The sequence below is a fragment of the Nomia melanderi genome, chromosome 9 (assembly GCF_051020985.1).
Source record: "Nomia melanderi isolate GNS246 chromosome 9, iyNomMela1, whole genome shotgun sequence".
In the NCBI taxonomy this organism is placed as follows: domain Eukaryota; kingdom Metazoa; phylum Arthropoda; class Insecta; order Hymenoptera; family Halictidae; genus Nomia; species Nomia melanderi.
In genome coordinates, this window is record NC_135007.1 from 17,797,310 (window position 1) to 17,823,186 (window position 25,877).

General features: G+C 43.0%; 8 protein-coding genes, 1 long non-coding RNA gene and 2 other non-coding genes across 22 annotated transcripts; 5 read left to right on the forward strand and 6 right to left on the reverse strand.

Annotated features, from left to right (window-relative positions):
* Positions 1–29: 29 nt before the first annotated feature.
* bcn92 (LYR motif-containing protein bcn92) lies at positions 30–644 on the reverse strand. Its single transcript, XM_031989162.2, has 2 exons — positions 479–644; positions 30–296 (listed from the first exon to the last, which is right to left on the reverse strand). Exons 1-2 carry the CDS (start codon positions 559–561, stop codon positions 101–103), a joined length of 279 nt encoding a protein of 92 aa, XP_031845022.1. The 5' UTR covers positions 562–644; the 3' UTR covers positions 30–100.
* A 13-nt stretch (positions 645–657) lies between these two features.
* On the forward strand, positions 658–2,435 carry PheRS-m (Phenylalanyl-tRNA synthetase, mitochondrial). The gene is made up of 4 exons (XM_031989159.2): positions 658–876; positions 964–1,682; positions 1,751–2,043; positions 2,123–2,435. Exons 1-4 carry the CDS (start codon positions 848–850, stop codon positions 2,411–2,413), a joined length of 1,332 nt encoding a protein of 443 aa, XP_031845019.1. The 5' UTR covers positions 658–847; the 3' UTR covers positions 2,414–2,435.
* A 286-nt stretch (positions 2,436–2,721) lies between these two features.
* Positions 2,722–9,331, reverse strand: LOC116432449 (putative phospholipid-transporting ATPase IIB). 7 transcript variants are annotated; one of them, XM_031989379.2, is made up of 14 exons: positions 9,094–9,331; positions 8,806–8,978; positions 7,613–7,757; positions 7,263–7,535; positions 6,936–7,178; positions 6,654–6,842; positions 5,970–6,556; positions 5,466–5,882; positions 5,232–5,397; positions 4,772–5,150; positions 4,432–4,672; positions 4,170–4,336; positions 3,877–4,080; positions 2,722–3,782 (listed from the first exon to the last, which is right to left on the reverse strand). In XM_031989379.2, the coding sequence occupies exons 1-14, from the start codon at positions 9,124–9,126 to the stop codon at positions 3,649–3,651; spliced, it is 3,351 nt and encodes a 1,116-aa protein (XP_031845239.1). In that variant the 5' UTR covers positions 9,127–9,331; the 3' UTR covers positions 2,722–3,648. The 7 variants fall into 7 exon arrangements, with proteins under 7 accessions (XP_031845239.1, XP_031845241.1, XP_031845240.1 ...); XM_031989381.2 differs by having other exon boundaries at positions 8,806–9,010; XM_031989380.2 differs by having other exon boundaries at positions 9,090–9,331.
* A 357-nt stretch (positions 9,332–9,688) lies between these two features.
* Positions 9,689–11,705, forward strand: LOC116432456 (uncharacterized). 4 transcript variants are annotated; one of them, XR_012999421.1, is made up of 4 exons: positions 9,734–9,842; positions 9,964–10,215; positions 11,286–11,451; positions 11,557–11,705. It is a non-coding gene; the product is annotated as an uncharacterized LOC116432456 (long non-coding RNA). The 4 variants fall into 4 exon arrangements; XR_004236132.2 differs by having other exon boundaries at positions 9,736–9,842; positions 11,286–11,400; positions 11,557–11,703; XR_004236133.2 differs by lacking the exon at positions 9,964–10,215 and having other exon boundaries at positions 9,689–9,842; positions 11,286–11,400; positions 11,557–11,703.
* On the reverse strand, positions 9,839–10,954 carry LOC116432451 (dynein axonemal assembly factor 19). The gene is made up of 3 exons (XM_031989389.2): positions 10,635–10,954; positions 10,321–10,577; positions 9,839–10,245 (listed from the first exon to the last, which is right to left on the reverse strand). The coding sequence occupies exons 1-3, from the start codon at positions 10,815–10,817 to the stop codon at positions 9,942–9,944; spliced, it is 744 nt and encodes a 247-aa protein (XP_031845249.1). The 5' UTR covers positions 10,818–10,954; the 3' UTR covers positions 9,839–9,941.
* nan (transient receptor potential cation channel subfamily V member nanchung) lies at positions 10,880–16,342 on the reverse strand. The gene is made up of 14 exons (XM_031989396.2): positions 15,082–16,342; positions 14,835–15,013; positions 14,681–14,771; positions 14,422–14,598; positions 14,159–14,348; positions 13,916–14,069; positions 13,562–13,816; positions 12,790–13,454; positions 12,552–12,717; positions 12,208–12,469; positions 11,596–11,777; positions 11,413–11,529; positions 11,211–11,336; positions 10,880–11,155 (listed from the first exon to the last, which is right to left on the reverse strand). Exons 1-14 carry the CDS (start codon positions 15,170–15,172, stop codon positions 11,024–11,026), a joined length of 2,787 nt encoding a protein of 928 aa, XP_031845256.2. The 5' UTR covers positions 15,173–16,342; the 3' UTR covers positions 10,880–11,023.
* TRNAT-AGU (transfer RNA threonine (anticodon AGU)) lies at positions 15,462–15,535 on the reverse strand. The gene has a single exon. It is a non-coding gene; the product is annotated as a tRNA-Thr (tRNA).
* TRNAP-AGG (transfer RNA proline (anticodon AGG)) lies at positions 15,852–15,923 on the forward strand. Its single transcript has one exon. It is a non-coding gene; the product is annotated as a tRNA-Pro (tRNA).
* On the forward strand, positions 16,138–22,684 carry LOC116432450 (putative peptidase C1-like protein F26E4.3). Its single transcript, XM_031989386.2, has 8 exons — positions 16,138–16,905; positions 19,349–19,670; positions 19,787–19,850; positions 19,972–20,170; positions 20,249–20,544; positions 20,660–20,859; positions 20,923–21,077; positions 21,151–22,684. Exons 2-8 carry the CDS (start codon positions 19,367–19,369, stop codon positions 21,277–21,279), a joined length of 1,347 nt encoding a protein of 448 aa, XP_031845246.1. The 5' UTR covers positions 16,138–16,905; positions 19,349–19,366; the 3' UTR covers positions 21,280–22,684.
* LOC116432455 (uncharacterized) lies at positions 21,833–23,847 on the reverse strand. Its single transcript, XM_076370859.1, has 3 exons — positions 23,022–23,847; positions 22,626–22,816; positions 21,833–22,531 (listed from the first exon to the last, which is right to left on the reverse strand). Exons 1-3 carry the CDS (start codon positions 23,362–23,364, stop codon positions 21,833–21,835), a joined length of 1,233 nt encoding a protein of 410 aa, XP_076226974.1. The 5' UTR covers positions 23,365–23,847.
* Positions 23,848–23,947: 100 nt separating this feature from the next.
* RpL15 (ribosomal protein L15) lies at positions 23,948–25,807 on the forward strand. 3 transcript variants are annotated; one of them, XM_031989390.2, is made up of 5 exons: positions 23,948–24,096; positions 24,475–24,655; positions 24,963–25,099; positions 25,168–25,278; positions 25,486–25,807. In XM_031989390.2, exons 2-5 carry the CDS (start codon positions 24,484–24,486, stop codon positions 25,678–25,680), a joined length of 615 nt encoding a protein of 204 aa, XP_031845250.1. In that variant the 5' UTR covers positions 23,948–24,096; positions 24,475–24,483; the 3' UTR covers positions 25,681–25,807. The 3 variants fall into 3 exon arrangements, with proteins under 3 accessions (XP_031845250.1, XP_031845252.1, XP_031845251.1); XM_031989392.2 differs by having other exon boundaries at positions 24,079–24,103; XM_031989391.2 differs by lacking the exon at positions 23,948–24,096 and adding an exon at positions 24,111–24,198.
* Positions 25,808–25,877: the final 70 nt, after the last annotated feature.

Below are 25,877 nucleotides of genomic sequence, written 5' to 3' on the forward strand. Positions count from 1 at the left end.
ACTTCTTTCAAACAACTTCTTTCTCTAAATCTTTTCGCAAGATTATAATTTATTAGTTAGATTTTATTGATACATGTTGTCTAAATAGTTTCTTCATTCTTCAAATAAAGTTAGATTTATTTTTAACTGTTTCGATAATTAATGGTCTGGTGGTATAAAGGTTTCCGATAATCACTTGTCTCTTAATCATTTCCAGCGCTGCTTTTCCTTCCTCGTATTGTTCGGTAATCTCTTTTTGATCCGTCAGTATTTTATTTTCTTGAAATTTATGCCGGATTTTGCGTAAAGCGTACATCCTACAGTACAGTAAAAAACAACAGATCTATATGTATAACTCTATACAGTGTGCAGAATGTAATTTTATGGTTATTTTGTTATCGACGTTAAATGCTCTACGGTAAAGCATCGTGAAAGAAGGAAAATGCGAAATGATAATTTATATCATACCCTTTTTATTGCACACACAATTCACACTTACCGATAATTGTATGAATTCCATTTCTTACTTTCTCGGATCAAATCCCGATAGAGACTCAGAACTGCATGTTTGCGACTAGCCATTGTTTAGGGTATATCATAGGTTAACCACAGACGAGATCTCGCTTGGGAGTTAATCAAGGCGACATCTTACAGGAACTTGACGCACAGTTTATGATTTCGTTTTCTTAGGATTTTTGTATCGGTACAAACTTAAGATACGCGGATAGTATATGACGCGTGAAGAATGATATTTTGATATTTGCATCTCCTGTTTGGAATTTATGAGCGAAATTTCTTGCATATTCTTCTTTGCATAATAATTATATATCGTAACATACAGAATCGTTTATTACCATTCATAATAAATATGAGTTACTGTTTCACCATGATATCAAGGTTATTAAGTGATCTACCGTCTACTAAAGTAAAATGCAACGATACTAAATAATTGTAAGTTTTTATACATAATATTTTATCCCTTAGGTTCAAAACATGTACACATGTCAGATGTAGTAACGTAAACTTCTTAATGCATAGAGGTGTTTCTACAAATAAGAAAATCAGAATAAATAATAAAGTAACGTTACTTGGTCAAGACTATCCAGTAGACGAATGGACAAATATCACTAAACAGATTATTTCCAAAGTAGGAAAAAACTTGCATGTAACACCGTATCATCCATTATCTCATGTTCGTCAACGCATTGTGGATTACTTTTATATGCAGTTTCATAATCGCATTGGAAACGTAATATTTAGTGTTTACGACAATATGTCCCCTATAGTTACGACAACTCAAAATTTTGATTCTCTTCTTGTACCAAAAGATCATCAGAGTAGAAGCAAAACAGATTGCTATTATATAAATCAAGATACTTTATTACGAGCACATACAACTGCGCATCAAGTAGAGCTAATTTCTATGGGATTAAATAACTTTCTTGTCATTGGAGATGTTTATCGAAGAGACGAAATAGATAGGGTGCATTATCCTGTTTTTCATCAAGTAGATGGTGTAAGAATATGTACGAAAGAAGAAGTATTTCAAGATACACCAAATTTTGAGAAATTAATGTTGTTTGAAAACAAAGGTATAGAAAGTAGTGAAAAGCAAAGTTACCATACTTTGGAATCTGTAAAAATAATGGAAAATGAATTAAAGAATACTTTAACTGGGTTAGCACAGACTCTTTTTGGCCAAGGTATGAAGGTAATTATACCCTTAAAGAAATAGTCGATCACACGAATAAAACATAATTTTTATTTTTAGACATTGAATACAAATGGGTGAAAGAGCTTTTTCCCTTTACCCACCCTTCATGGGAATTAGAAATTTATTACAATAATCAGTGGCTTGAATTATTAGGGTGTGGAATTATACGCCAAGAAATTCTACAAAAAGCAGGAGCAGGAGACCGTATTGGATGGGCCTTTGGTTTGGGTTTAGAAAGATTAGCGATGCTTTTATACGATATTCCTGATATCAGATTATTTTGGAGTAACGATACGGGCTTCTTACATCAATTCAAATTTGAAGATCCTAATACAGTGGTAAAGTACAAGGTAAAAAGGGAATATATATGGATATTTAAAATATACATAAGGTCAGAAAATCATCAGTAATCGAATGTATTGCTTGCAGAAGGTTAGCATTTATCCACATTGTATAAATCACATAAGTTTTTGGTTACCCGAAGATGGTAGTTATTCATCGAATAAGTTTTATGACCTTGTACGGGATATCGGTGGTGATAGCGTTGAACAAATCATATTAAACGATACATACGTGGATCCTGTAACGAAGAGATCATCTCATTGTTATTCTATAATGTATAGGCATCAGAAACGTACACTTACGAAAGCAGAAGTTAATGTTATTCACAATAAAATAAGAAAATCCGTTTCTGAGAAATTAAATGTTGTAGTTAGATAAAAAATAAAATATGTAAATTCAATATTTGTGCATTTATTCACTATCATCGCTTCAACATTTTAACATTGTATGTTGTTTGTTAAAAGAAAAACAGAATGATCAGACAAAGCAATGTATTGTTTTATTTGCAAATAAATTAATTACAAAGATGTGATTAGCATAAATAATATGTATATATATATATATATGTATATATATATATATATCTCTAAGGAAAGTATATAGTCTATGATACAATATTCATGTTCCATTAACATTGTAACTAAGAGTACTTACAACTAACTCTACACGCTTACATTGTACACATGAATATAAAAAATGGTTTTCCTTTTATTACACCGGGTCGTGTATTCACAGCAAATTCATTATAGTTACATTAAATTTGAAACTAACTCGTATATTCGAAGTATACAACAAAAATATTCCGTCGAACGAATACAACGTAACTACATAGATTTTTCAATGCTTATTCATTTTAAAGAACTGCCAACATATTTCTTTACATTTACATACAAAAATTAAAATAAAAAATTCAAATAAAGAATCGCCTTACATTTCAGTTAATTTTCCGAATGTTATAAACATAATGTAAAGAATACTGCAAATGATACGGTCGAGAACGAACAGTAAATATTATATGAAATTGAATTAAATGCTACATGTTGCACGAACACATTTTATGGAAGAGAACATCATATTTGTTTGAATACATAATAATAAGCGAGATACATGATCAAAAAGCATGAATTAAAGATCAACGTTTCTATTTACAATTATAAAAATTCCAATGCGTTTTAAATTAAAACTGCATAGGAGGTAATGTATAATAAATTTACGCGTCAATAGAGTACTGATATAACGTATCGTTAATGAGACATACAAATAAAGATAAATGTGATTCCATTCATTCCTTAAATTCAGTCAAAACGCTCAATATAGTGCCGTCACATAAAAATGTTTTTTACAATAACTTGTAGAGTTTGGGTTAATCGATTACATATAGATCAACTGGGAAAATATTAAAGAACATTCGCAACACGGAAGTTTATTTAAACGATACTGAGCACTACTGGATTCGAATCAAAGTTAACAAAAAAAAGTTAACAAAAAACAACTTTGTAACTCCGTTACGTTCTTTTAAAAATATTTTTTTCGGTACAAACACAGGGACAGAGACGTACCTATAACTCCTCGTACGAATTATTTTCACAAAATATAATTTTAATACGTGAAACTTAAGATAATTTGGTGTAACTAGGAGGTGAAAATTTTTTTCTTAAGAATTTCAAAATGTACAGTGGCATGCATGAAATTAAAGTTATCAACAATACTTTCCATAAGAAGTCTGTCGTCTTTATGAACTCGGCATCTGTGTCAACATAAAAACAAACGATCAAATATATTTTTGCAGATATATATATATATAGATTAGCAATGAATGTTGAAATGTAAACAAGACATACCAAAGTAGTCCTTTAAAACGACCAGAGATAACAAATAAAGTGCCAAGGAGAAAATCTCTGCAAGTATCATAATATAATGCCACGTTCTGATAGTCAAAGCTACCATAATTAATTCCGTTAACACGAGAGCTGTGAAACTAATAGCCACTATATGAATAAATTCATCTTTAAACATTATAAGTGCGCCGTACATTATGACTCCACCTGTAATTCACTTGTCAATTAGTCATTGCACTTTTAAGATAAAAACAAAAACAATAATGTTCGCCAATGGAAATCTTTAATATAATCACCTTGATATATGCTTATTAAAATCCACATGAAAAACGTCTTATAGGACAATGATCGTCCTTTACTCAATTCTTTATATAATTCTGGATAAGTGAGTGCAATTCTTCCAGACACATCTTTGTCCAGTACCAAAGAAAATACTGGAAACATTGTATATATTGTTCCATAACTGCAAAACAGTATAACAGTATAAGTAACAAGATCGTGCAAAGGTGTTGTTGTTAAGTATTCATAGTGTGAAAGTAAGGAACGCTAATCTCTTACCCCACCATTAAAAATCCCTGATACAAGGATACCGACGATAAATAAAAGACCGCAGAAAATACAGCTTGCATAGTAGAAATAATTAAGCCTCGATGAATAACAAATTGACTTAAAGCAGCGGAACGTTTGTAACTTCTTCGGCCGTGAACCAATAGAAGATTGGCCAAATGACTAAACTGAGAAATGGAGAAGTCTGCGGCCAAAGAGGCCTGTCTTCCCTCGAGACCTTCGAGACCTATACCTGCGAATGAATATTCGTCAAATATTAATAGACGCATCGATACAACCGGATTTCACCTAATACTACGGGCAAGACTCGGGCTATTCAAAAGTCATTTACCAGCGTCCGCTGCTTGGATCATAGACACATCATTTCCACCGTCTCCGACAGCTGCGGTTCTTTTCCCCGTGTGCCTTTGGATAAGACTGACTACGTCAGCCTTTTGTGTAGGCGAACATCGGCAGCAGACGACAGCCGGTGAACCACAGGCTAATTCCAAAAATTCCTGTTCGTAATATTGCAAACATACTTCCAGAGAATCTCCGCTGATCACTAAGGCACAATCTTGCTTTTTGCGAAATGTGTTCAACTCCAAGTGCGCATCGGTCCGAGTTACTACTGATTTAAAAACGTGAAGACCCTGCGTTCGTGAAACTAAACACGAAGATTTCGCTATACAAGTTGCCGTTTCCAATTTATCGCCTGTCAGCATCCAAATCTTCAGGGTGCGATCAAAAGTTGGGAACGATCATTAGTCGAAGGAGACACGAATTTAACGTTTCAAAATGTATTTACTCACTTTAATTCCAGCATTTCTTAAAAATTCTAACGTTGGTCTTACTCTATCCTGCAATCTATCTTCGACTCCAGTCACACATAATAATTCCATTTCCCTTTCCAAACTTTCGATAACAGCGGTAACCCGGGAAACTCGATCACTGACGCTCATTCTCGCTGCATTATATCTAGACAAAGCGTTCGATATTTCACATATTATTATTTCTATTTACAAAATGCGAATGGAAATACGTACCTTGCTTCAAAATCGAGGTATTGTTCTTCTGTTAAATTTTTCTTCGCGACAACGAGCGTTCTCAAACCTTCTCGAGCCATGTTACCACATTCTTCTTCCAACCAATCGTTATATTGCACTATTCCGGACATCACTACGTCTGCACCTTTCAGATAAAATATTATTTCAGAATTAGACTCCTCTTTTACTATTATGCCCATTCGTTTAGTTTCCGATGTGAATGGAAATATTTGTAAAATCGTGTAGTTTAAAATTTTGCCATTTGGAGCTTTCAATTGCATAAAATTTAGGTCTCGTTTAATCAAGGCTAATCCCATTTCTTCCGTCCACTTGACTAATGCTACTTCGTCCGGGCTCGAAGCTTGATAGTTTCGTTTTTGTTCCGGTAAATAGTAATGTTGATCCGCCTCTGTTTGACTAAAATCAGTACAAAAACACAAGTACAAGTGTTACACAATTTAAAAAGAAAGATAGCATATATATGGTTCCTTCGTTTGATATTACCTTTGAATCGATCCGGAATCTTCCGTCTCCCCTGTTTGTACACTGACCGTGTCCAAATTTGCTGGCTTTGTTACCTCGTCGTAAACCGGAGTAACGTTATGACATAACGCTAAAGCATGCACTGCATCGTATATCCTGGTACTCTCGGATCTCCTTACTTTTCCGCTATGCATAGTCGCCGATGGTTTCATAGGAGAGGTTTCGGAATTGGAAGAATAGCATGTATTCAGCACAGACGTAATTTCGTCAAACGTTTCTTGACCATAAGACATCATGCCTAAATGTAATTTTTTAAAAACCATTTTGTTTTGCGTTAACGTGCCGGTTTTGTCACTTAATAGGTATGATATGCGACCAAGCTCTTCCGGTATGGTAGTTGTTCTCACAACCGTTCCACTAATTTCTTTGTCCCTTTGTATGCACCATGCATAAAAGGCTTTCCCCATGTCTAAATTTACTCTTAAGCTGATCGGTATTATGTAAGAAAATAATAAAACGAAACGAAACATGTAACGGTACCATGGCCCGTTAAATCCCTTTAAAGACATCATTACTAACGCGAGTCCGATAACAGCGCAGAATAACACCTAAAAAAGTTATCATTTCATAGTGTGATACAATGCAACGAACAGGTAAAGATCGTCACGGTTCAGGCCAAATGTTTTACAGGACTTTATTAGATACCTTTGTCAATTGATTTATTTCTTGATCTAACAAGCCAACTTTCGACCGTGGCGCCGAATGATTCATGAGAGATCTCGTTTCCTGCCCTGTGTAAACGACAACACCAAGAGCCGAACCCGATGCGATAGCCGTGTTTGCCCACAACGTGTTGTCAACGCCTAAACTTTCTTCGCTACTGTACCCGTCGTACTGTAATAAAACATTTCAATAAAGTACTCAAGAGTAAACGGAACATGCAACGAGAATATTATATTCCAAAGCAACGAATCAGTTAGAACTCACCCTTGTGAATGTTCCTATGAAGCTGTGAATATCCTTTTGCGGTTTCTCAACGTATATACTCGCTTTTATGTCGAACAGCTGGGAGTTACTTTCTAATTTTTGAGTTGCTGGTACAGCCAATCGTAGCTTCCAATCTGTTTCTCCATCCAACTGATCCGTTCGTACGAAACATGCTCCTGCTTTTTCAGTTGTACGTAATAACACCAAATCTGCTGGGACTCTCTGACCCTTTTCAACAATTACCTAGTAACAGACATAAAAAACATGCGTTAGATCCACTATGTTTGTTCGATACACATTTCTTTCACCCCAAACCGGACTCCTTACCAGATCACCGACTCTCAGCTTGGAACTGGGTACCAATTCTGGCATCTCGAACCCTTTAACGAGTCTATAATATTTCTGTGCATTGACCTCTTTGTCTCTCTTGTAGCGTCTGAAGTCATCGATCGCTTCTCGACAAATAGTAACGGTCAATACGAAGCATAACGGCCCCCAGTATGTGTACAGGTATCCTATTCGGATATCTGGTATAAACTGAGATATTGCCATAAGCAAAAAATACAAATTCAAGAAAAATTTGAACTGTTGGAAAAGAACCTAAGGTATGGAAAAACAAAGTTTACATTCTCTGTTCCTCGAGACACGGGGAATCTAGTTCGATCGAAGAGCCTTACCAAAGGTAGAAACGTAACCACATTGTACTTCTGATTTCTTATGACGTTAGTGGGAAATTTTTCGTGCATCGGTTGACCTATATGAATAACCCTTGCTCTTAATTCGCGTACTCTGCAGCATCTCCTCCACATCCAGGTACAACATCTGTATTAAGAGGAAAATAGGGAATAAGAAAAAGTGTAATTATCGCAACGATTTCCAAGACGATTCAGAGAAATCGAAATTTGATAGGCGTACGCGTTTAACATGGAACAAATTTATAAACAGTCCTGAGGATCCGTCGATAGCGTTGCGAAAGATACGAGGAGTGTGCTTAAACTCGAATGAAACACAATAAGAAACAATCGGGAACGCTCAAAGGGATAAAAGTTTTTTTTAGTTAAAACAAGATGTACGTCACCTTGTCCAGGAATTGTCATTTCGCGGTTTCGATATCAACGGGATATCTTCTTTCGACAGCCTTACAACATTGCTTTGGGTCTCCATTTAGATACTCGTTCGTTCTAAGCCGTATAAGAAGATTTTCTTATTCGTTCTCACCCCGAGAAATATTAACTTGAAAATACGTATCAACGACAATCACGACTCTGTTGTGACATCATAACATCATCCACGAAGCACGCGCTTACAAGAGGAATTCGCTCTCTCGCTGCGATAAATCGAATTACTCACTCCGTTGCGTTTCTCCAGATTTTTCGCAGAAATCTGTTCATGAACTGGTAAGCGCGGACGTTGGGAAGAACGTTTAAAAAGAAACAATCCATACTCGGTAATTGCGCAATTAGGTATAAGTTTGGGAAAAATCGAACGATTGGACCGTTTCGCCGAAGACGCGGAGATTAAATCTCGAACGAACCAGACGCGGAATAGCACGATGCGACCGATGTATACCAAAGATTTAAAAGTTTCTCGAACATGCAGTTGTTTATTTATCCGTCTATTTATTTACAATGGAACACCACGCGATACGCGAACAGGTTTCGCGGATTTACGTTTTCTCCGGTATAATCGAGATCGGGTTTTATCATTTGTCATGTTGGCCACCATTCGAATAAACAGTTGGTTGTAAGTAAGCAAAGAAGCAAGCAAGTAAGTGGGTACCTACTATACGTGTATGTACCGATGTACATCGCGTCGATAGAATAACCGTTCTCCTTTGGATCAGCGTTTTCGGTGGTAACCGCAGACTTACCCGCAAACGAAATTCTTGAAAAATAGGGAACAATCGTTGATTCGTCGTCTCCTCGAAGTTAGAAGTCGTATACTGTCCTCGGAGGGCTGTAGAAGATAATCGGTCTCCTCGTCCATTTCAAAATCCCGCTCGTCCGAGCTTAAACGCAATGGCATCTCCTCTAATCGCATATTCTTGTCGAGTCACACGAGAAATTCCCTTTAATCTTTTACCACGGAAATAGACGGTGCCGATAGGCGATATATGTATGTTTACAGGTTACTAAAGAATCGCGGAATACGTACGTACATATCGTTCAACGATAGAAGTTGCAATTGCCATAGATGCTTGTTGGGTTCCTCATTACAGCGATATTATACGCGTCACGTGATGTCGAAGCGTTATACCTTATACCGTACAGTCTTAAATGTATTGCACGCGTGTAGGTACTAACAACAAGTATTTAGAGACGAGCCTTCCCCTTTGTATACATGGGTGCCACCTTATCGAATTGTTTTCGATCGGATAATTTCACGACTCGTTAGAACGTGACGGTATATATTTAGCGCGTCTACCGTCTGCCGAATCGTCGCGATTAGAATTTCGAGGGGCACGATATAAATCGACATTCTACGGAACGTTCGAACGATTATTCTGTTTGTTTACCAAATGCGTACACATGCTGTATACATGTATATACGCGCGTACGCACACACATGCAAACTTTGCTTTTTCGCGTATTACGTGTTCATTTTCGTCTAGCGATCGGAAGAGGATTCGTTGTTGCGTCTTCCATGGTTTTTCACATTTTCCAAGGAGAAAAGTGAATTCCGGTATCCGGAAGCAAGACCAGTTTTCGTACGAGACATTAATTGGCTACGATCACGGTACCGTTGCGACTGGAATGACGGCAATGTTACACGGCCATATTGAATAACGCGAGATCACGTGGTTCCCCGAGAGTCTCCCGACGATACGCATGCTCGCGTTCTTTGAAAACGGTTCACGCGTTCGAACCAGAGACTTTGCGACGTGCATTTTCCTTAACGCGTTCTTGGGTAAGCCGATCGGAAATTTTCCACGTCGCTTTCGAGACGTCTCGTTTCTTGTCTCCTAATTGTTCGTTCGAATCCTAATCCCAATTTCCGACTGTCATTCTAATTCGGCGTGACTTTGTAGGCTGACTTCAACGATTCGATCGCGTGTTCGAGATGTCGGTTTCCATGTTTCGCAGAGTCGATCAAACGGCGAAATAATTGGTTGCACGCCGTTCTTTCCTTTTCACCCATAAAGCTAACGGTTAGTCCGAATCGATTGCATTTCCGGAGGACGCTTAGGATCTGGACGACGGTTTCGACGGTCCCGCTCGTGGCCGCAACGGTTTCGGAGCACACCTCTATCAGCTCTGCGAACAACGCCGGAGGAATCTCGGTAGGAAAAATCTTGGTTTCCAACGCGTCCCTGGAAGACAACGTTTCGACGAGCGAACATATCGCGTTTCCCCTTCTGGTCTACTTATTATTGATATTCTCGTACTTGAAGCTTTCCAGATAACGAAACTTTGCCTGGCGGTCTTCGATCGTTCTCCAAGCCCGGGTAAATTGGTCGCACGCGAGAGCCGAGTTATCGGCGATGAGATCATCGGGTTTTCTCGTCTCGGTTCGCTCCTGCCGAAACTCGACGTAGTCCGTCTCCGGTTCCGACTCGTGACCGGCTGCGATAGGATTCCAATATCCCTTCGCTCGAAGCGAAAGTTGATCGCGTCGCAACGGTCTGAGATGCGCGGCGTTTACCTGCCGATCGATATTATTCGTACGTTCGCCTTACCATTGTTATTTAGGGGTATTTACCATTTGCCTAAAGTCGTCGTACGTCGGCACATTCTGTTCGACCGCTCTAAGTTTCGCGTCGTTTCGCAACCTATAGAATCGGTCCGCCGTAAGCGCCTGCTCGAGTTCCGCCTTCAAGCTGGCGTAATCGATCGCACCGTTCAATTTGCTCCTTCGAAATCCTCTCGATCCGGCTTCGTTCATTTCTCCGGCTTAACTCGGTTGGTTCGACTCGCGACTGAGCACGCGTCGCCGCGTCGCTGTAAACAGTTTTTCAGCGATCCGTCGCCGTGGCTACGCGAGTACCGCGCGCCGCTTCGAGCAAAGGGACTCGTTTCGTCGGAGGAAAAGAATTACGGAGATAAACCAGTAGAGACGATTTATTCATTAGATCCAACGAGATCGATCGTTTATATCGCAGCGTTCCCTTCGGGTTGCACCGAAGTCTTCCTCTTTGCCATCTTATCCTGCATTTTCTTGTACAGTCGGTCGTGAGTCCTCTTCATTTCCAAGATTTCTTTCATCTCTTCCTTATCCTCTTCCTAAAAGAGAAGTTCGTTCGTTGGATCGCTCGAGATCGTTCGTTCGCAACGTTACCGATTGATTCAGACGAAGGACCAGCGCTTTGCGACCATCCGACATTGGCTGGGAATAATCCATTAACTTTTTCAGCCTTTCCTCCGGACTCACACCTCGCTCGACCACCAGAACTATACGCGCCCACTGAAACGATCGAGAGAAGAGCGTAGGAAAGAAGAAAGAAAAGAGAAGCGGCGGAGAGAGGGAGGTAGGACGATACTTGTCTTTGCCATTCGTTCCTAGTTTCCGCGATTTTTTGGTACGTGTTTCCCATCATAGCGATCAACATGTTTACGAGTAGAATTGCCACGATCGCCATGTAAAGGACAAACAGAAACTGCAACAAAGTTTCGTTCGCTTTTAGACGGCCACTTGGAATTCGGCGCAAAACCGAACACCGTACCTTGGCTTCCATCTCGTGTTGCGTTCTCTCGAATGCGCTGTAGTAATCTCCAAAGTTGGTCAAGCTCATCAGAAACATCGCCATTATGCTCTCCATCGGGGACGGCATGGGATTGTTTATCGAATCGTCTACGCCTTCCGGCGTATTTGGATTGTCGAAAGACAGAAATATGATGTAGTACGCTGCAATGGAAGAATATACGAGAATATTCGCAGGGAGAGAAAAGAAAATGGACACGGAAAAGGAATCGACACGAAAATATCGAAGATGTCGAAACATCGAACCGGGAAACCGACCTCCGATCTCACGTGAAATTACAGAGTAATGGGACGTGTTTGATCGGCACGGTAGAACGTGCGTTGGCTCTGTGCCACGGCCTCTAACAAACTGTTTCGTTTCACGGTGAAACAACTTCCAGCGAAACACTTTGTGTGTCAATGCCGTTGGTTCGCCAAGTCGCGTAACGGGCGATTAGGTCATAAGACGATCTTGTGTCATCCTCGATGCTCTCCGCTGACTAATTTCGTGAGCGGTTATCGGGGAGAAGTCTCTGTCCGTCTATCTGTATCGTTTCGACCAACTAAAAACCGTTACTCCGGTAGCTCTGGTTACCTTGGGAAAATCCCATCACGAAAACCAAATAAATGGAAACGAAACGTAGCAGGTCGCCCATGATCATTCTGTAGATCATCACGACGAAAGGGCCGACTGTCTTGAACCCTCTGCAGAAGAACAAAAAGTACGGTGCAGTGGTCAGCATGACGACAACCGCTAGCATATCCTCGACCCGATCGGCGCAGTTCAGTCTCAGCAATGGAAAGGTTAACAATATGCAACAGGAGAAGAGGAACATTACTCGCGACGGTGCAGTCATCTAAAAACAATTCGTTTCGTCGACACGAAAGCGTCGAAAGATCGAGATGACGCACCGTCTACGATAATAATCAGAGGTTTACCAGATTTTCGACAAACATGCCGAGTCCTAGGAATCTGGCTTCCCTCAGCGCGGCGAGAATGTAAAGAGTAGCCGCGATTTCCATCAGCAGCTCAGCGATTATTCGTATCTTTCCCGATAAGCTCGTCAGTTCCATCAGTCTGCACTCTTGATTCACGTTGCTCCACCTAATTATTTCGGGGGAACGCTAAATCGCGAAACGTGTTCGAAGTACATCTACGGAACCCGATGCAACGTACCAATTGTCATCGCTGTCGCTGTCGCTGTCGCTGTCGTTGCCAGCGCCGAGCAACGGAACGATATTAGGCAGCGATGTTGTCCTCTCGAAGGAGCTTTCGTCGGTCGCGCTTCTAACGAATTCCGTCGTTCCGTTCTTTCGATGGACGCTTTCGATCGTTCCAAGAGTCGCGGACTCGAGAACGCGGTCGTCTCCGTTTCGATCCGCGGATAAAACGCTTTTCAACGCGGATCTTACTTCGGAGATTACGTCGAATTTCAGTTTATCGAGTAAGGACTGCGTCGCGTTCGGAGAGGATTCACGAGTCGCGTTCAAGCTCGTGGCTACAAGTTTCTCGAGGATCTCGGAAAGATCCGCTTCGAAGGTTCGATGGTTCGCCGAGGTTTGAGCCGCGGGGCTCGCGAACCGGGTAGAAACGGGCGACGTCGTTGTCGCGGCGAGTCCGACCGACCCGTACGAATCGGTGGTTTCACCGACAGCCGTCACCCCGTCGGACGAGCTCGTCGAAGGTCCTGGCCGGAGGGTGAAACTAATCAACGATAGCACGAAGTAGAAACAAAAGAGAAAAAACTGACGGTAAAATCGGGATTTAACAAAGGTATTCCATTTTGCGTTTAACAGATCGATCAAAATGCCATCCATCAGTTCCAAATGTTCGTCCTTTTCCTAAAACAGAGGCAAACGAAGGGTGGCGAAGCGGAAGTAAACTCGCGGCAAAGACCTAGGCGAGAGTGAACGAGAGCAACGAGGAGAGAAAGGAACAGAAAACTTACGCCAAAGACGACGAGATTCAGGGCAGAGTTATGACTGATGGTGCCCGTGGTAACATCGATGGTGTCCACTTGCGAGAGAGGATACGCCGCGCAGGTAATGCTTCCTATTTGCCAATAGATTTCTCTTTCGATGTTCAGAATGTGGAAGAACATTTCGATCCTGGCCAATTTCGCCGACAGTGTCAACGGCGTTAGATGTTGGGCGTTTTTGATCGACAGTGACGCTCCCATTTCGTAGGCCATATCGAACGTGCCCTTTAACAGATATTTTCTTCGATCGATGATCGATCCTTGATTTATTTCGGTTATCGGTGATCGATTATCGGCTATCGGCTATCGTTTATCGGAGCTTACCAGCTTTTCGTAGATAACCAACATGTGTAGCACCGTGTTACCGTTAGTGTCTTGTTTGTCCGGGTTTGCGCCTCTCGCCAGAACCAATCTGTAACATTCCTCCTGACCCAAACACGCGGCGAAACTCAAAGGATACTCGCCCCAGTAGACGTACCTATGCGATTAGAAAATCGATTCGCGCGTCTGCTTTCCAAAGGTGCATCGATAGGTGGAGATTTCTCTGTTTATTCGTCGAGACGTTACCCGCTGTAATTGGTCTCCGGCGTGACGCACACCCATTCGTGCTCCAAACTGTCGGATCGCGAGGTTTTCTGATCTTCCGGGGACATGAAATTCCCGAAACATCTTTCGTGCACGTCCGCCCCGCTATCGAGGAGCAATTTCACCAAAGCCGGATCTTCGTTGACTATCGCGATGTGCAGCGCGCTTTCGCCTACCGAATCATAGGAAACCGGCGGTGGTGTAACATTCGCGTCTACAGCTAAATACTTGGACCTCCCACTAACCGTAATACTCGTCGCTCATGTAGACATCGTTGATAAGCTTCGGATAAAAGCGTAGCAAGCGTTTCGCCAAGTCGATGTGAATAGCAGTCGCGTGTAACATGCACAAGTGTAAAATCGTTTCTCCGACCGCGCCTCTTTGACTCAAACTCCAACAGACCATTCTGTACTTTTCTTTGTCTGCGAGGTGGAACGATGCGAAAGAAGAAGGAAAATTTCAAGTGAATTTTCAACTAAACCATCAACGGGAAAGTCTCTCTACCTATCTTCGCCTCGTCGACGTCCTCCGTGCCAGCCATGTCCTTGTCTATGTCGTAATCGCCCGGATTCTCCATGGCCCTCAAGGGCGGAAGCTGCAGAGTTGCTCGCGGTCAGAAACCGGACGCCGAATCGAGCAACTACCTCCGCTTTCTTACCATTTTATGCTTCGGACGATCTTTGTTCCGCAGCAGAACCAACTTTTCGATCGGAATCCATTTCCCTTTGCCTTTGTTGTACAAATACGGCTCCACCTTGGTGCGCAGCGCGTGATCCAGCTCGGCGTATTGTTTCGTTTGCGTTGCTCGTTTCATCATGTCCACGAGTAAGCCACCTCCTGTTCAAACAAAAACCGCCAGCTAACCCTCCGTACCAAAGACAGAGTAGAATCCGCGATTCGAGTACCTTTCAAGTCGACCAGCTTGTACAGCACGATAGACGAAGCATCCGTCTGCTTTTTTACTCCACTGACCACGTTACTCTCCGTATTTCCCATATCGGACCTGATCTGATATCTCAATAAAGGAACTAGCCTAACTCGCCGCGACCACTATACGTTTCAGCTGCACCAACATTTTCGGTATATCGCCGCCGTTACCATAGAGCAACGCTTCTATATCGATCACGCTAATAACTTGACCTTTCGCGGATCTCGCAAAAAGGAAACGATCCTTGCTCCGTTCCGATCCGATCCGATCCGATTAGTATCTCCTTCCCTTTCTCTTCGTTCGTGCAAATTCAAAGTATTCCAAGATAAACGGAAAAAGAGTAAAAGAGAAAAGGAAAGGCGCCGGAGGGATTCGAACCCTCGATCTCCTGTTTACTAGACAGGCGCTTTAACCAACTAAGCCACGGTGCCTGGACGGCCGGATTTTTCAAATCAGCGTACACTTGTGTGTTGCTGTTAAATATTTCAATATTCCATGTAATTTATCGATCAACTCCTCTGCTTACGCGACAATGAGACCCTTCGGGAATTCGCTCTCGCCATGTTCCGTTGATATTATTAGATCTGCATCTTTCGCTCGATCTGCGGTTTCGCTCGAAAAGCATTACGTGTCTCGGGACAGGTGCGAAAGCTATCGAGGTGCTGAACATCGCCGAATTTACCTGTTACAAATAGGATGGCCCGTGGTACGGTGATGGTTTGAAAATTAGAAAGTCCAAGTGTGCGAGGCTCGTTGGTCTAGGGGTATGATTCTCGCTTAGGGTGCGAGAGGTCCCGGGTTCAAATCCCGGACGAGCCCGTTTTTTTTTCTCTTCCCGATTTTAACGATAGCTCGTACTACCCGATGCGAGTCGCGACACGACAATTGGACGAGAGGGAAGAAATTGCCGTGCAGATGTCACGACGGCCTGTCGCACTCGTATTTCGAAAGTTGTTTTCTTTCCTCGGGTTATCGTACATGCATACGTAAGTCTCGGATTCTTTATTTCGGTGTTGTTCGACGGAAAGTCAATCGCCTCGTCAGATGGCAGTCGATCGAAATACGATACGCGTTGAGATCTGCTCGTATCGTTTAACGGACGCGCAACGGCCACGATGACATATTCAATTTAATCGGAGACCTTTACATATTAGAGGGATGACGAATACACCGTTCCGAGAGATACGCCGAGGAGATCCGACGGATAGACGAAACGGAACGGAACGGAACGGAACGGAACGAAAGGAGTGATTCTTCGTATAACTATATTGCGATACGCGATACGGAACGAAGTGGTGTCGCCGCGTCACACCGCGCCTCGCTGTGCCGCGTTCAAGTTTAAAAGACGCCGAACAGAATCGAATCGAGTTGAGCCGCGAGTAACAGGTGCTTACGCTCGTGCAGTTGCTTTCGGCTTAGTTCGCGTTTACTTTGCGTATTCGCGGATCAGTTAGATTCGCGCTTTCGAGTCGTCGAGGATCGCGTATTTTCTCGGAATTTTTCGCCGATCTCTGACTCGGCGATCGTTCGAGATTTCGTTTGCTCTTGCTTTTCTTCTCTGAGAGATCTCTCGGAAATTCCGCGGCGCTACCTAATTGTCACCTGTGTTTTTCCTTCGTTTGATTTCCGATTTTCCAAGAAGATTCGATCGCGTCGCGATTCGATCCGAACGTTTCATCATTTTCGCGAGCGCGTGTTCGCGAAAGTAAGCGACAGACGTAGAAGCGGTAACGAATATTCGTCGGCGAAGCACGCTCGTTGTTCGGATACCAAGGAGTCCTGATAACAGCTGCGGTCACCGGTAAGTGACGCGTTAATCTTTCCCAGTTATTTATTTCACGTGAAATTTAGAATTCCTTATTCCAACGATGAGTCGCGAAATTACCAACAGCGAAATTACTCGTAGCGAATCAACCGTCTCTATTGTTCGATTATCAATTTTCCCAACGGCCCGTCAACGGTCGCGACTCCTCGATTAAGGTGTGCTCGACGCTTTTCGATACTTTTATATTATCTCTTCGATAATATAACGTAATCGCGCTTTCGAACGAAACCGTGATTAGAAGAAAATATTTATCCTTCAAAGTAACGCGTCGGCCGTTTCGTTTGGCGCCACTATCCGTTGCAGTTTGAAATTTCATACCGTCGATTAATCTCTGCGACGCGATTCGACGTACGCCTATTTACTCGCGTACGCGTACGTGTGCTGTTGCAGGTAGAAATGTATAACAGGTATATCGTAATAATCGAAAAATCAGTTTGACAGAGTTACCGCGGAACCATAAACGACTCGACTCGATTCGGATTCGTAATACGGAGGGTACGATTGGAATTTGGGGCAGCGGACTCGTACGCGTCGATATAACGTTTACGTTATTTTTAGTGCGAACAACATTTGAATGATCGCGCGTCATACATCTGTATAGAAGTAAGTATTTACGTATCTTCGCAGATGATTCGACGTGTCGGTCGAAATAGGTCGACAGAGGAAATAGTTTGCGTACTTGGAGGAGGCGGTCGTTCGAACTTGGAGGGTCGCGACGACACCACCAGCCTGAAAAGTTCAATTCGAAAGGTTTCCATCGGTAGACCGCTGGAGAGGGTAACCGGTGTTCAGCGGGGAATCGTTTCGTTGGGAACCAAGATCTCTCGGTTCCGGCGACCCTCGCTTAAAAATATACGATATCGCTAACCTCCTTCTGCAACCTCTTCTCGCCAATTGAGCCATTTTTAAAACAGTTTCGGCTCGCATGCGCATCGCTATAATTGTTGGTATACATATACGTACATGTGTGCGTGTGTATATATCGGTTACAAGCGTAGAGCTACCGTCTAGCAGACTCGTAGGGGTATCTCTAATCGTCCCCTTTACCATGCACAGTCGGATCCTTTACCTTCTATCGCAGTTTCGTCTATCTAATCTATTTAGCACGGCAATTCGAATCTTGACGGTCACGTCTCGAGAAACGGAGCAGCTGTTGTAAACGTTGAGCGAAACTTTTCATATCTCGCGTTATGTCATCGCGTCGCACTGCTCCGCACAGCTTCGCACCGTTCCGAGTCAGATTTATCTACGCGATAAGCGAAACAGATACCTCGCAGAATCTGTTAATAGACCGATTAACAGGTGAACAAACGTTTTCGACGATTCGAAATTCTTTCGTCTCGCGACCATTCATCGTTCCTGTCCCATTCATCGGTATCGATCGAGACATCGGTTTTAACGATGACTCGCCGATGATTTCCTATCGGGATGTATATCGCAATCCCGTGACATCACGTTGCTGCCGAGAACGCGGCAAACCACTTATCGCATTCCATTCCATTCCATTCCACGCTTTTTGCATCCGTAATCTAATACGTTCTATAAAAAAAATTATTCGAATTCTGAGGGATTCGAGCAGGAACGTATGACGAACGATCCAAATATAGATGTTACCGATCCGAACGTTAGAGGGGAAGGGATGCGTATCGGTCTCCCGATCGAATCGAGAAAGCGTTCTGGCCGTATCTTACGCTCGCCTATAGATCGCTAAGAAATTCGAGAAAGAAATTCTTCGAAATCTGTTACTCTTAAAAATTCCCAACCACTGTATCGTTACTCTTAAAAATTCGCCATTGCGGCGAACCGATCGAAAGACATTTCTGAACGATGACGGAGAATCATAGACGCGCGACGTTCCAGTCTGGTAAATTCCATTAATATTATAATGGATTCGAGAATAATCGAGTACATATATAGGGATCTCGATCGCGCATCTAGTCGCTCGTGTTTCCGGAAGCTTCTAGTCGTTGGAAAACAACAACTAGTCGTAACTCCTCTGACGTTATCCTCCGCTCGGTTTAATAGATTCGAGTGTACGCGAGTGCACGCGTATGTATGTACGTTCGCGAAAGAATTACGCAAGGTAGCCGTGTGTCGGCAGCCACGGTCAACGCGGTCTACTTCCTTCACCCTGTTTCAGAAAACAGACCTTTGCAGCCTTGCAAACGAAACGACGCGGCTGACATTTAACTAGAAACCTAGCAACAAGAGAGAGAGAGACGAAATTTGAAGCTGTTCCAAACGAGACGCGAACCTTCGCGCGAACTCGTTGGCACCGCTATCGTACGTCTATTCGAGTAACCGAATCTACCTTGTCCTAAGCGCGTATCGAGCACACCTGGACAAACACCGAATAACGCCGACCAACGAGACGAGTCTCGTCAGGATCCATTTCCCGAGGCGAATCGTTCTGTTTTAGCGGCGAAATCGGCGAACCATGGATTCGTACGAGAGTTTCGTACGAGCGTGTCTGCTGTTCGTCCTGATCCTGTCGAACGCGAGCGGCCTATCGGACTTTTCAGGATTGCCGGCTGGCCCGTATTGCGCCGATAGATACCCTCCGCACGGATGTTGCCTGGGTCGACAGGACGAATGCAGCGCTCCGATCCATACGACGACATGCTACTGCGATGATTTCTGCGATCGGCACGGCGAGGAAGATTGTTGTCCGGATTACTGGAGCCACTGCAAGGGTATCGAGATGGACATCACCACCATTCCGCCAGTGGTAGAGATAAGACGTTCGTAATCCTCTCTCTCTCTCTCTCTCTCTCTCTCTAATCGATCTAAAAGAAATCTAAAAAACTAGCAAAGCCTATTACGATAGCGTGTAAATCGGGTCGCTTCGACGTTTCAGAATGCTACTTCGAAGGAAAGTATTACAATCATGGGCAAACGTTTAAACGAAACTGCAATCTCTGGTAAATTATCGTTTCTCTCCTCTTGACCTTCCACCCTCTGAAATGAATTTCGAATGAATTTCAAATGAAAGAGGTGGCGCGCGCGCGCTTCTGCGAAAACTATTTCTCGGAACGATTTCAGCAAATGTTCCTCGGTGGACAGACGAGCGGAAGTGCTTTGCGATCAGAATCGATGTTTGCAAGAACGAGAACTGATAGACGAGATCAATCTGGAAAGTCCAGCTCTCGGCTGGAGAGCCAGGAATTATTCCGAGTTTTCGGGTAGAACGCTCAACGAAGGCGTGCTGCTTCGTTTAGGTACTCTGAGTCCGTCGCGATCGGTGAGTAGAAGAATCTTTCGTTCGATTCGGTTCTACTTACTTACCGAGTCTTTTAACCTCCTTTTTCGCCCGACCAAGGTTCAGAAGATGAACTCCGTTCAGCGGGTTTACGAGCCGCAATCGTTGCCACGAGAATTCGATGCCAGATCTCGCTGGCCTCGGGACATATCAGGCGTGGAGGACCAAGGGTGGTGCGGTGCGTCCTGGGCAATATCCAGTGCACGCGTGGCGTCCGATAGGTTTGCCATTATGAGCAAGGGCATCGATCGCGTGGATCTGAGCGCCCAACACTTGCTTTCCTGCAACAACAGAGGTCAGCGAGGCTGCAATGGCGGTTACCTGGACCGTGCTTGGATGTTTATGAGGAAATTTGGGTAATTACTCCGAAATAATTGTTAAATCTAATCTATCTACGAGTACTCGCTCCTCGAGTAGACTCGTTCGTATCGCACGAGTACGCGACGCGCGTTCAGAGCACGTATCTTTCAGTCTGGTCAACGAATCGTGCTACCCGTGGTCGGGATCGAGCGATCAATGTAAACTTCGGAAGAAGATCGACTTGAGGAGCGCGGGTTGTCCTCCGCCTGCGAACCTGTTCCGAACGGAATTGTACAAAGTCGGGCCCGCGTATCGTTTAGGCAACGAGACCGATATCATGCAGGAGATCCTAATGTCTGGTCCCGTACAAGGTAACGGAACGATCGAACGCTATCGACGAGTGCCTATAATTACACGTATATTCACGGTTTTAGCTACTATGAGGGTGTATCAAGATTTCTTCTCTTACGAGTCGGGAGTGTACAAGCACACGGAACTCGCGATGCGTTACGAGTCTGGATATCATTCGGTGAGGATAATAGGCTGGGGAGAAGAACCGTCTCGATACGGTGAGCCGGTGAAATACTGGGTAAGTTGCTCGAGCCGTTTCTTTTCGCTCCCGTGTTCAGTTTTCCGTTCTTTTCATTTTCTTTTCGTTTTAGCTGGCGATGAACTCGTGGGGTCCACACTGGGGCGAGAACGGTCTGTTTCGCATTCAAAGAGGCACGAACGAGTGCGAAATCGAATCTTTCGTCTTGGGAGTATGGGCGAAAACGGTCCCCCCAACGTAACATTCGAAACTCCAGATGTTACAGTTCAGAGTCCTAACACGGGAAACTCTGCAGCAGACGATGCATTTATCGAATCTTCATCGGTCTGTACAAACGATCGAATAGACACACACACGCACACACACACACACATACTATTGTCGCAATCAACGCAAATCTTCCATTTCTTTGATGAAACGAGGAAGCGTGGAATAAAGTGCTACATCGCACGCGAAAATCTGATCAGCATACGCAACCCACCGAATAACCGACACCGAAGCAACCGTGACGGAGGAAATGAAAACGGGACAAGATTCGCATCGGCGAAGGGAACTCTCCTTAAACGATATCCAAATCTTTATTTTTTATTTGTTGCGTCGACGAACGTACTTATATAGGTGAAGCGACGAACGTCCGAACCGAGGACAACTAGAACAACTAGTCCTTATTCTTCGATGCAGAATCAATTTAGCGTAACAATGGAGCGAATCTGCACAGAGATCAACGTCAGCGACTAAATGGTTTTACGTGTTTATACAGATACCTCTAAAGTATTTAATTGCTACTTTCTCATTCAAACAACGACGCTGCGCCGAGCGCTTTTACAGTGTGGGCTGTACACTTCTAATTTGTCCCTCGGTGTATTCATTGCGGTGTAATCAATCGGGAACGGTACGTTACTGCCCCGGATTATACAGGTGTCCGTCGTGCCGAGAAAGTGTTCTCCTGGACCGAATGGACCCCGGCCGAAAAGAAAATTGGCGAACACGAGTTGATACTGCGGCCAACCTAACGGATAGTCTCCATTCTGAAAGAGCAAACAAACGGAATCTCTCGAGTATTCGACAAAAAGGAAAGAAAAAAACAGCAACGACGATGACAATGATAATAAAACCGTGTTTACCGACGTCATGGAATTATAGGCAATGTCCAACGACTTTGAGATTCTTTTGAAATCGAGGCCAACGACAGACGCATAGAACGAGCCGAGTTCTTTCTTCGAAATGATTCCGTTCGCCGAACTGTTGATCGCGAGAAAGAATATCCTCGGCAGAATCTTCAACCAAAAGGGAATGTCGTTGTAACTCGCGCCGCCGGCTGGAGCAACGATTCGCGCCCACCAACGTAACCAATCGTCCAAACTGATTCTCTTCCCCTCGTCGTCCTCGTACTTTCTTTCTTCGAGTATCAATTCTGCCAAACCTTGCTCGGCTTCCATTAATCGTAAATATTCGGGCCCGTTCCACGACCAATCCGCGAATCTTCTCAGTCGCTTTGCAAAAGAGGAACCCATTAGCGATTCGCCGCTGCTCGTCACCGATCGCCAACTAATTTTTTCTCTTACAATTAGTCGAGCTACTGAATACCTCCGAAAAAGTACGAAAATCTTTTCTGCTAATAAAACCGTCTTTGTCGTGGTCCAACATGTACGTGAAAAAATGAGCGAATTTATCACGTTGAGTTGCTGCTAGATCTTTCAAATTCCCTCCTTTACCGACTCCGGATGCCTCTATAGCTGCGAGATTGTCATCGCTCGGATATCGGCTTACCCAGGTAGCTGTTTCGAGGAAAAACACAAAATTCTATATATATATACACATATATATATATATATACACATATACATATAACCATGTTGTGCTTGCAATGGAAATCCAATAAACGAACAAGCAAACCATACAACTAATCCGTATCGATAAGCGTGCGTGTGTATACGTATTTGATGTGCAATGTTCTCTGGGAAAAGTGTCGGGAGAGCTTACTCCAAACGTGTACGCTCCAACCAGGTTGTTCCAATTTGTTTGGAACGGGCGCACCGACTATCACCTCGTCTACGTTACTCGAGACTGTTCGCCATCTTTTCAAGAGATCCTTGGTCCTGTCGCGAGTACGATCACAAGCCTGTCGCCAGTTGGCGATAAATTTTCGTGGTACTTTTAACGCGTTATTTTCCTCGAGGCCGAGCTCTTGGCTACTCGCGGAGCATCTGCTTCTTTCACTGCCCTCCGGTTCTGTCGTCGACACTCCTGACGCTTCCGTTGATGCAACTTCCTGCATCGAAGGATAATAAATCGGGTCCTTTATACTGTCCGAACGACTCTCCATTGCGGACTACCGACTCGGTCTTGTTGCTAAAAGCATATGCCAACTACCTCTCCTAAAATAATCAATTGCTCGTCGAGAGGTCACCGGGTCGCTCGATAATACCTGTGGAACCTCGCGAGACGATCTCCTCTTTCTCGCTCCCGCTCTCTTTCTCGCTCTTCTTCTCATTATCTACAATCTTCGAAATGTCCAACTTCAAAACCGTTCAACTATCCAAACATCTCGTGTTCGATTCAAGAAAATCGTATTCTTCGTATTACTTCTTCGTATTACTCGTTGCAGTATCACGCATGAATCGTTAAGCATCACCTTTCTTCCTTCCAGAAGAAAAAACGCGTCTTCCGCTTTAAGATAGCATGCTGCTTACTTTCATCCTTTTCTTTAAAACGTTCAATTATTCTTACACGAACGTCTGTCGTTACAGCTCGGTCGATGCTCGTTTTTGCCAGTTTGCATATTTTGATTTTGAACCGATTCGTGCGCCTACATCGATATATTCCATCAATTACCAGGCATCGTGCAGAATAACAGAGAAGGACACTCGACCGTTGATATTTCTTCTTCCGTGTAACTTTATCCGCTAATGAACTTTGAATCGTATATAGGCCTACAGATGTCAGCCCCATCGGCATTTCTAACAATCGAGTTCGCCATCTTGAACGCCATCTTTAATGATCTGATACACGCCGTACGGCGGTGCGAAGCTCTTTCCTGCTGTTCCAATTGTGGAGGGTGAGTGGTTCGTGTTGGAAATCGAAAAATATCCTGTGCATCCGCATCTTTTTCCGAGACCCGTGTTGACAAGATTATTATCCAGCCTCAGCTATACAAAATGTTCATATAATTTTTCAATATTATATCGACGGAAACGTTTCAGTTGTCGCTTCACCGAATTCAACCTGCACACGTATTTCAATCGCTTGCACGCGTTTCGTTTTAACACACGATATTCCGAAATCATTGAATTTCTTTCATTTCATATTTTCTGCTTCCTTTTTTCTTTGTTTAAATTTTCTTTCGTCGCATCGTTCTCGTTTCACTTTCTCGTTTGTTTTGTTCAACGGTACAACATATTTGAATAGAATTATAGGTTTTTTCTTCTTCTTTCAGGGATACGCAATGGGTGCATATAAGTATATGCAAGAGCTGTATCGTAAAAAGCAGAGCGACATGCTCCGCTTTTTACTTCGCGTTCGATGCTGGCAGTACCGTCAGTTGACTAAAATGCATCGTGCCCCCAGACCATCCAGACCTGACAAAGCCCGTCGTTTGGGATACAAAGCTAAACAAGGTACGAGAAACATCTCTTCGAAACTTTCCACGAGCGCTTTATCGGTTTAGATTTCGATTTAGTCAATCTATTCTATCAACTACCGATCGTTCGACTTGTTTATTATAAACAACAGTACCTTGTGTAACTTTAAGCAAAATATTATTCTTCGAATAACCACGTGATGATCCGTACCATGCACCACTCTTAACCTTACTATGGTGATATATGTGTACATTCTGATGAGACCCCTTTACACCGGATGTTAAGATTAAGCACTCTGCCAAACACGAAACATTAATTGAAAGTATTACTTTTTTACGCACAGGTTTTGTCATATTTAGAATTCGTGTAAGGAGAGGTGGCCGTAAACGACCTGTCCCCAAGGGTGCAACATATGGCAAGCCCAAAAGTCACGGTGTAAATCAACTGAAACCAACCCGAAAATTACAATCTGTTGCCGAAGTAAGTACACGTTTTATTTTTCGAGAATCGTATCGCGCAAGTATAATAATTTTTATCGATGTTTAAAGGAACGTGTCGGCCGACGTTGCGGTGGTTTACGAGTATTGAATAGTTACTGGGTTGCTCAGGACTCTACGTACATGTACTACGAAGTAATTCTCGTAGATCCTGCACACAAGGTATTCGTTATTATTTACCTGACTTACAATTTAGTCGTGGTTTCATTTATTCTTCGATATATCTGCTTCTATAATGATGACACTGTAATCTATCGTTGAAAATTTGTGATATATCATCTTCCTTGGATGTCTGAATCTTGAAACATGACCAAAGTAGGTACGACATTGTCCGAAGCTGTACCATTCACGTGATTATTTGCGTTTCAGGAAATTCGTAACGATCCAAAGATCAACTGGATATGTAATGCTGTACACAAACACCGCGAACTTCGCGGAAAGACGTCGGCTGGTAGAAGCTCGCGAGGATTAGGAAAGGGACATCGTTATTCACAAACCATCGGTGGTTCGCGTAGTGCGGCGTGGCTGAGACGAAACTCATTGTCGCTTCGCAGAAAGCGATAGGCGATTTTAAATGTTTACACTGTTAAGACCTGTACGAACAAGATACATCATTTTATTGATATAATAACAAATTCTATATCGATATTATGGTATATCCTGTACGAAATAAACATCTCTTCTGTAAGAATCTTTTCTGTACCGCTATATACACACATGCGTATATATACATATATATATATATATATATATATTTCTTT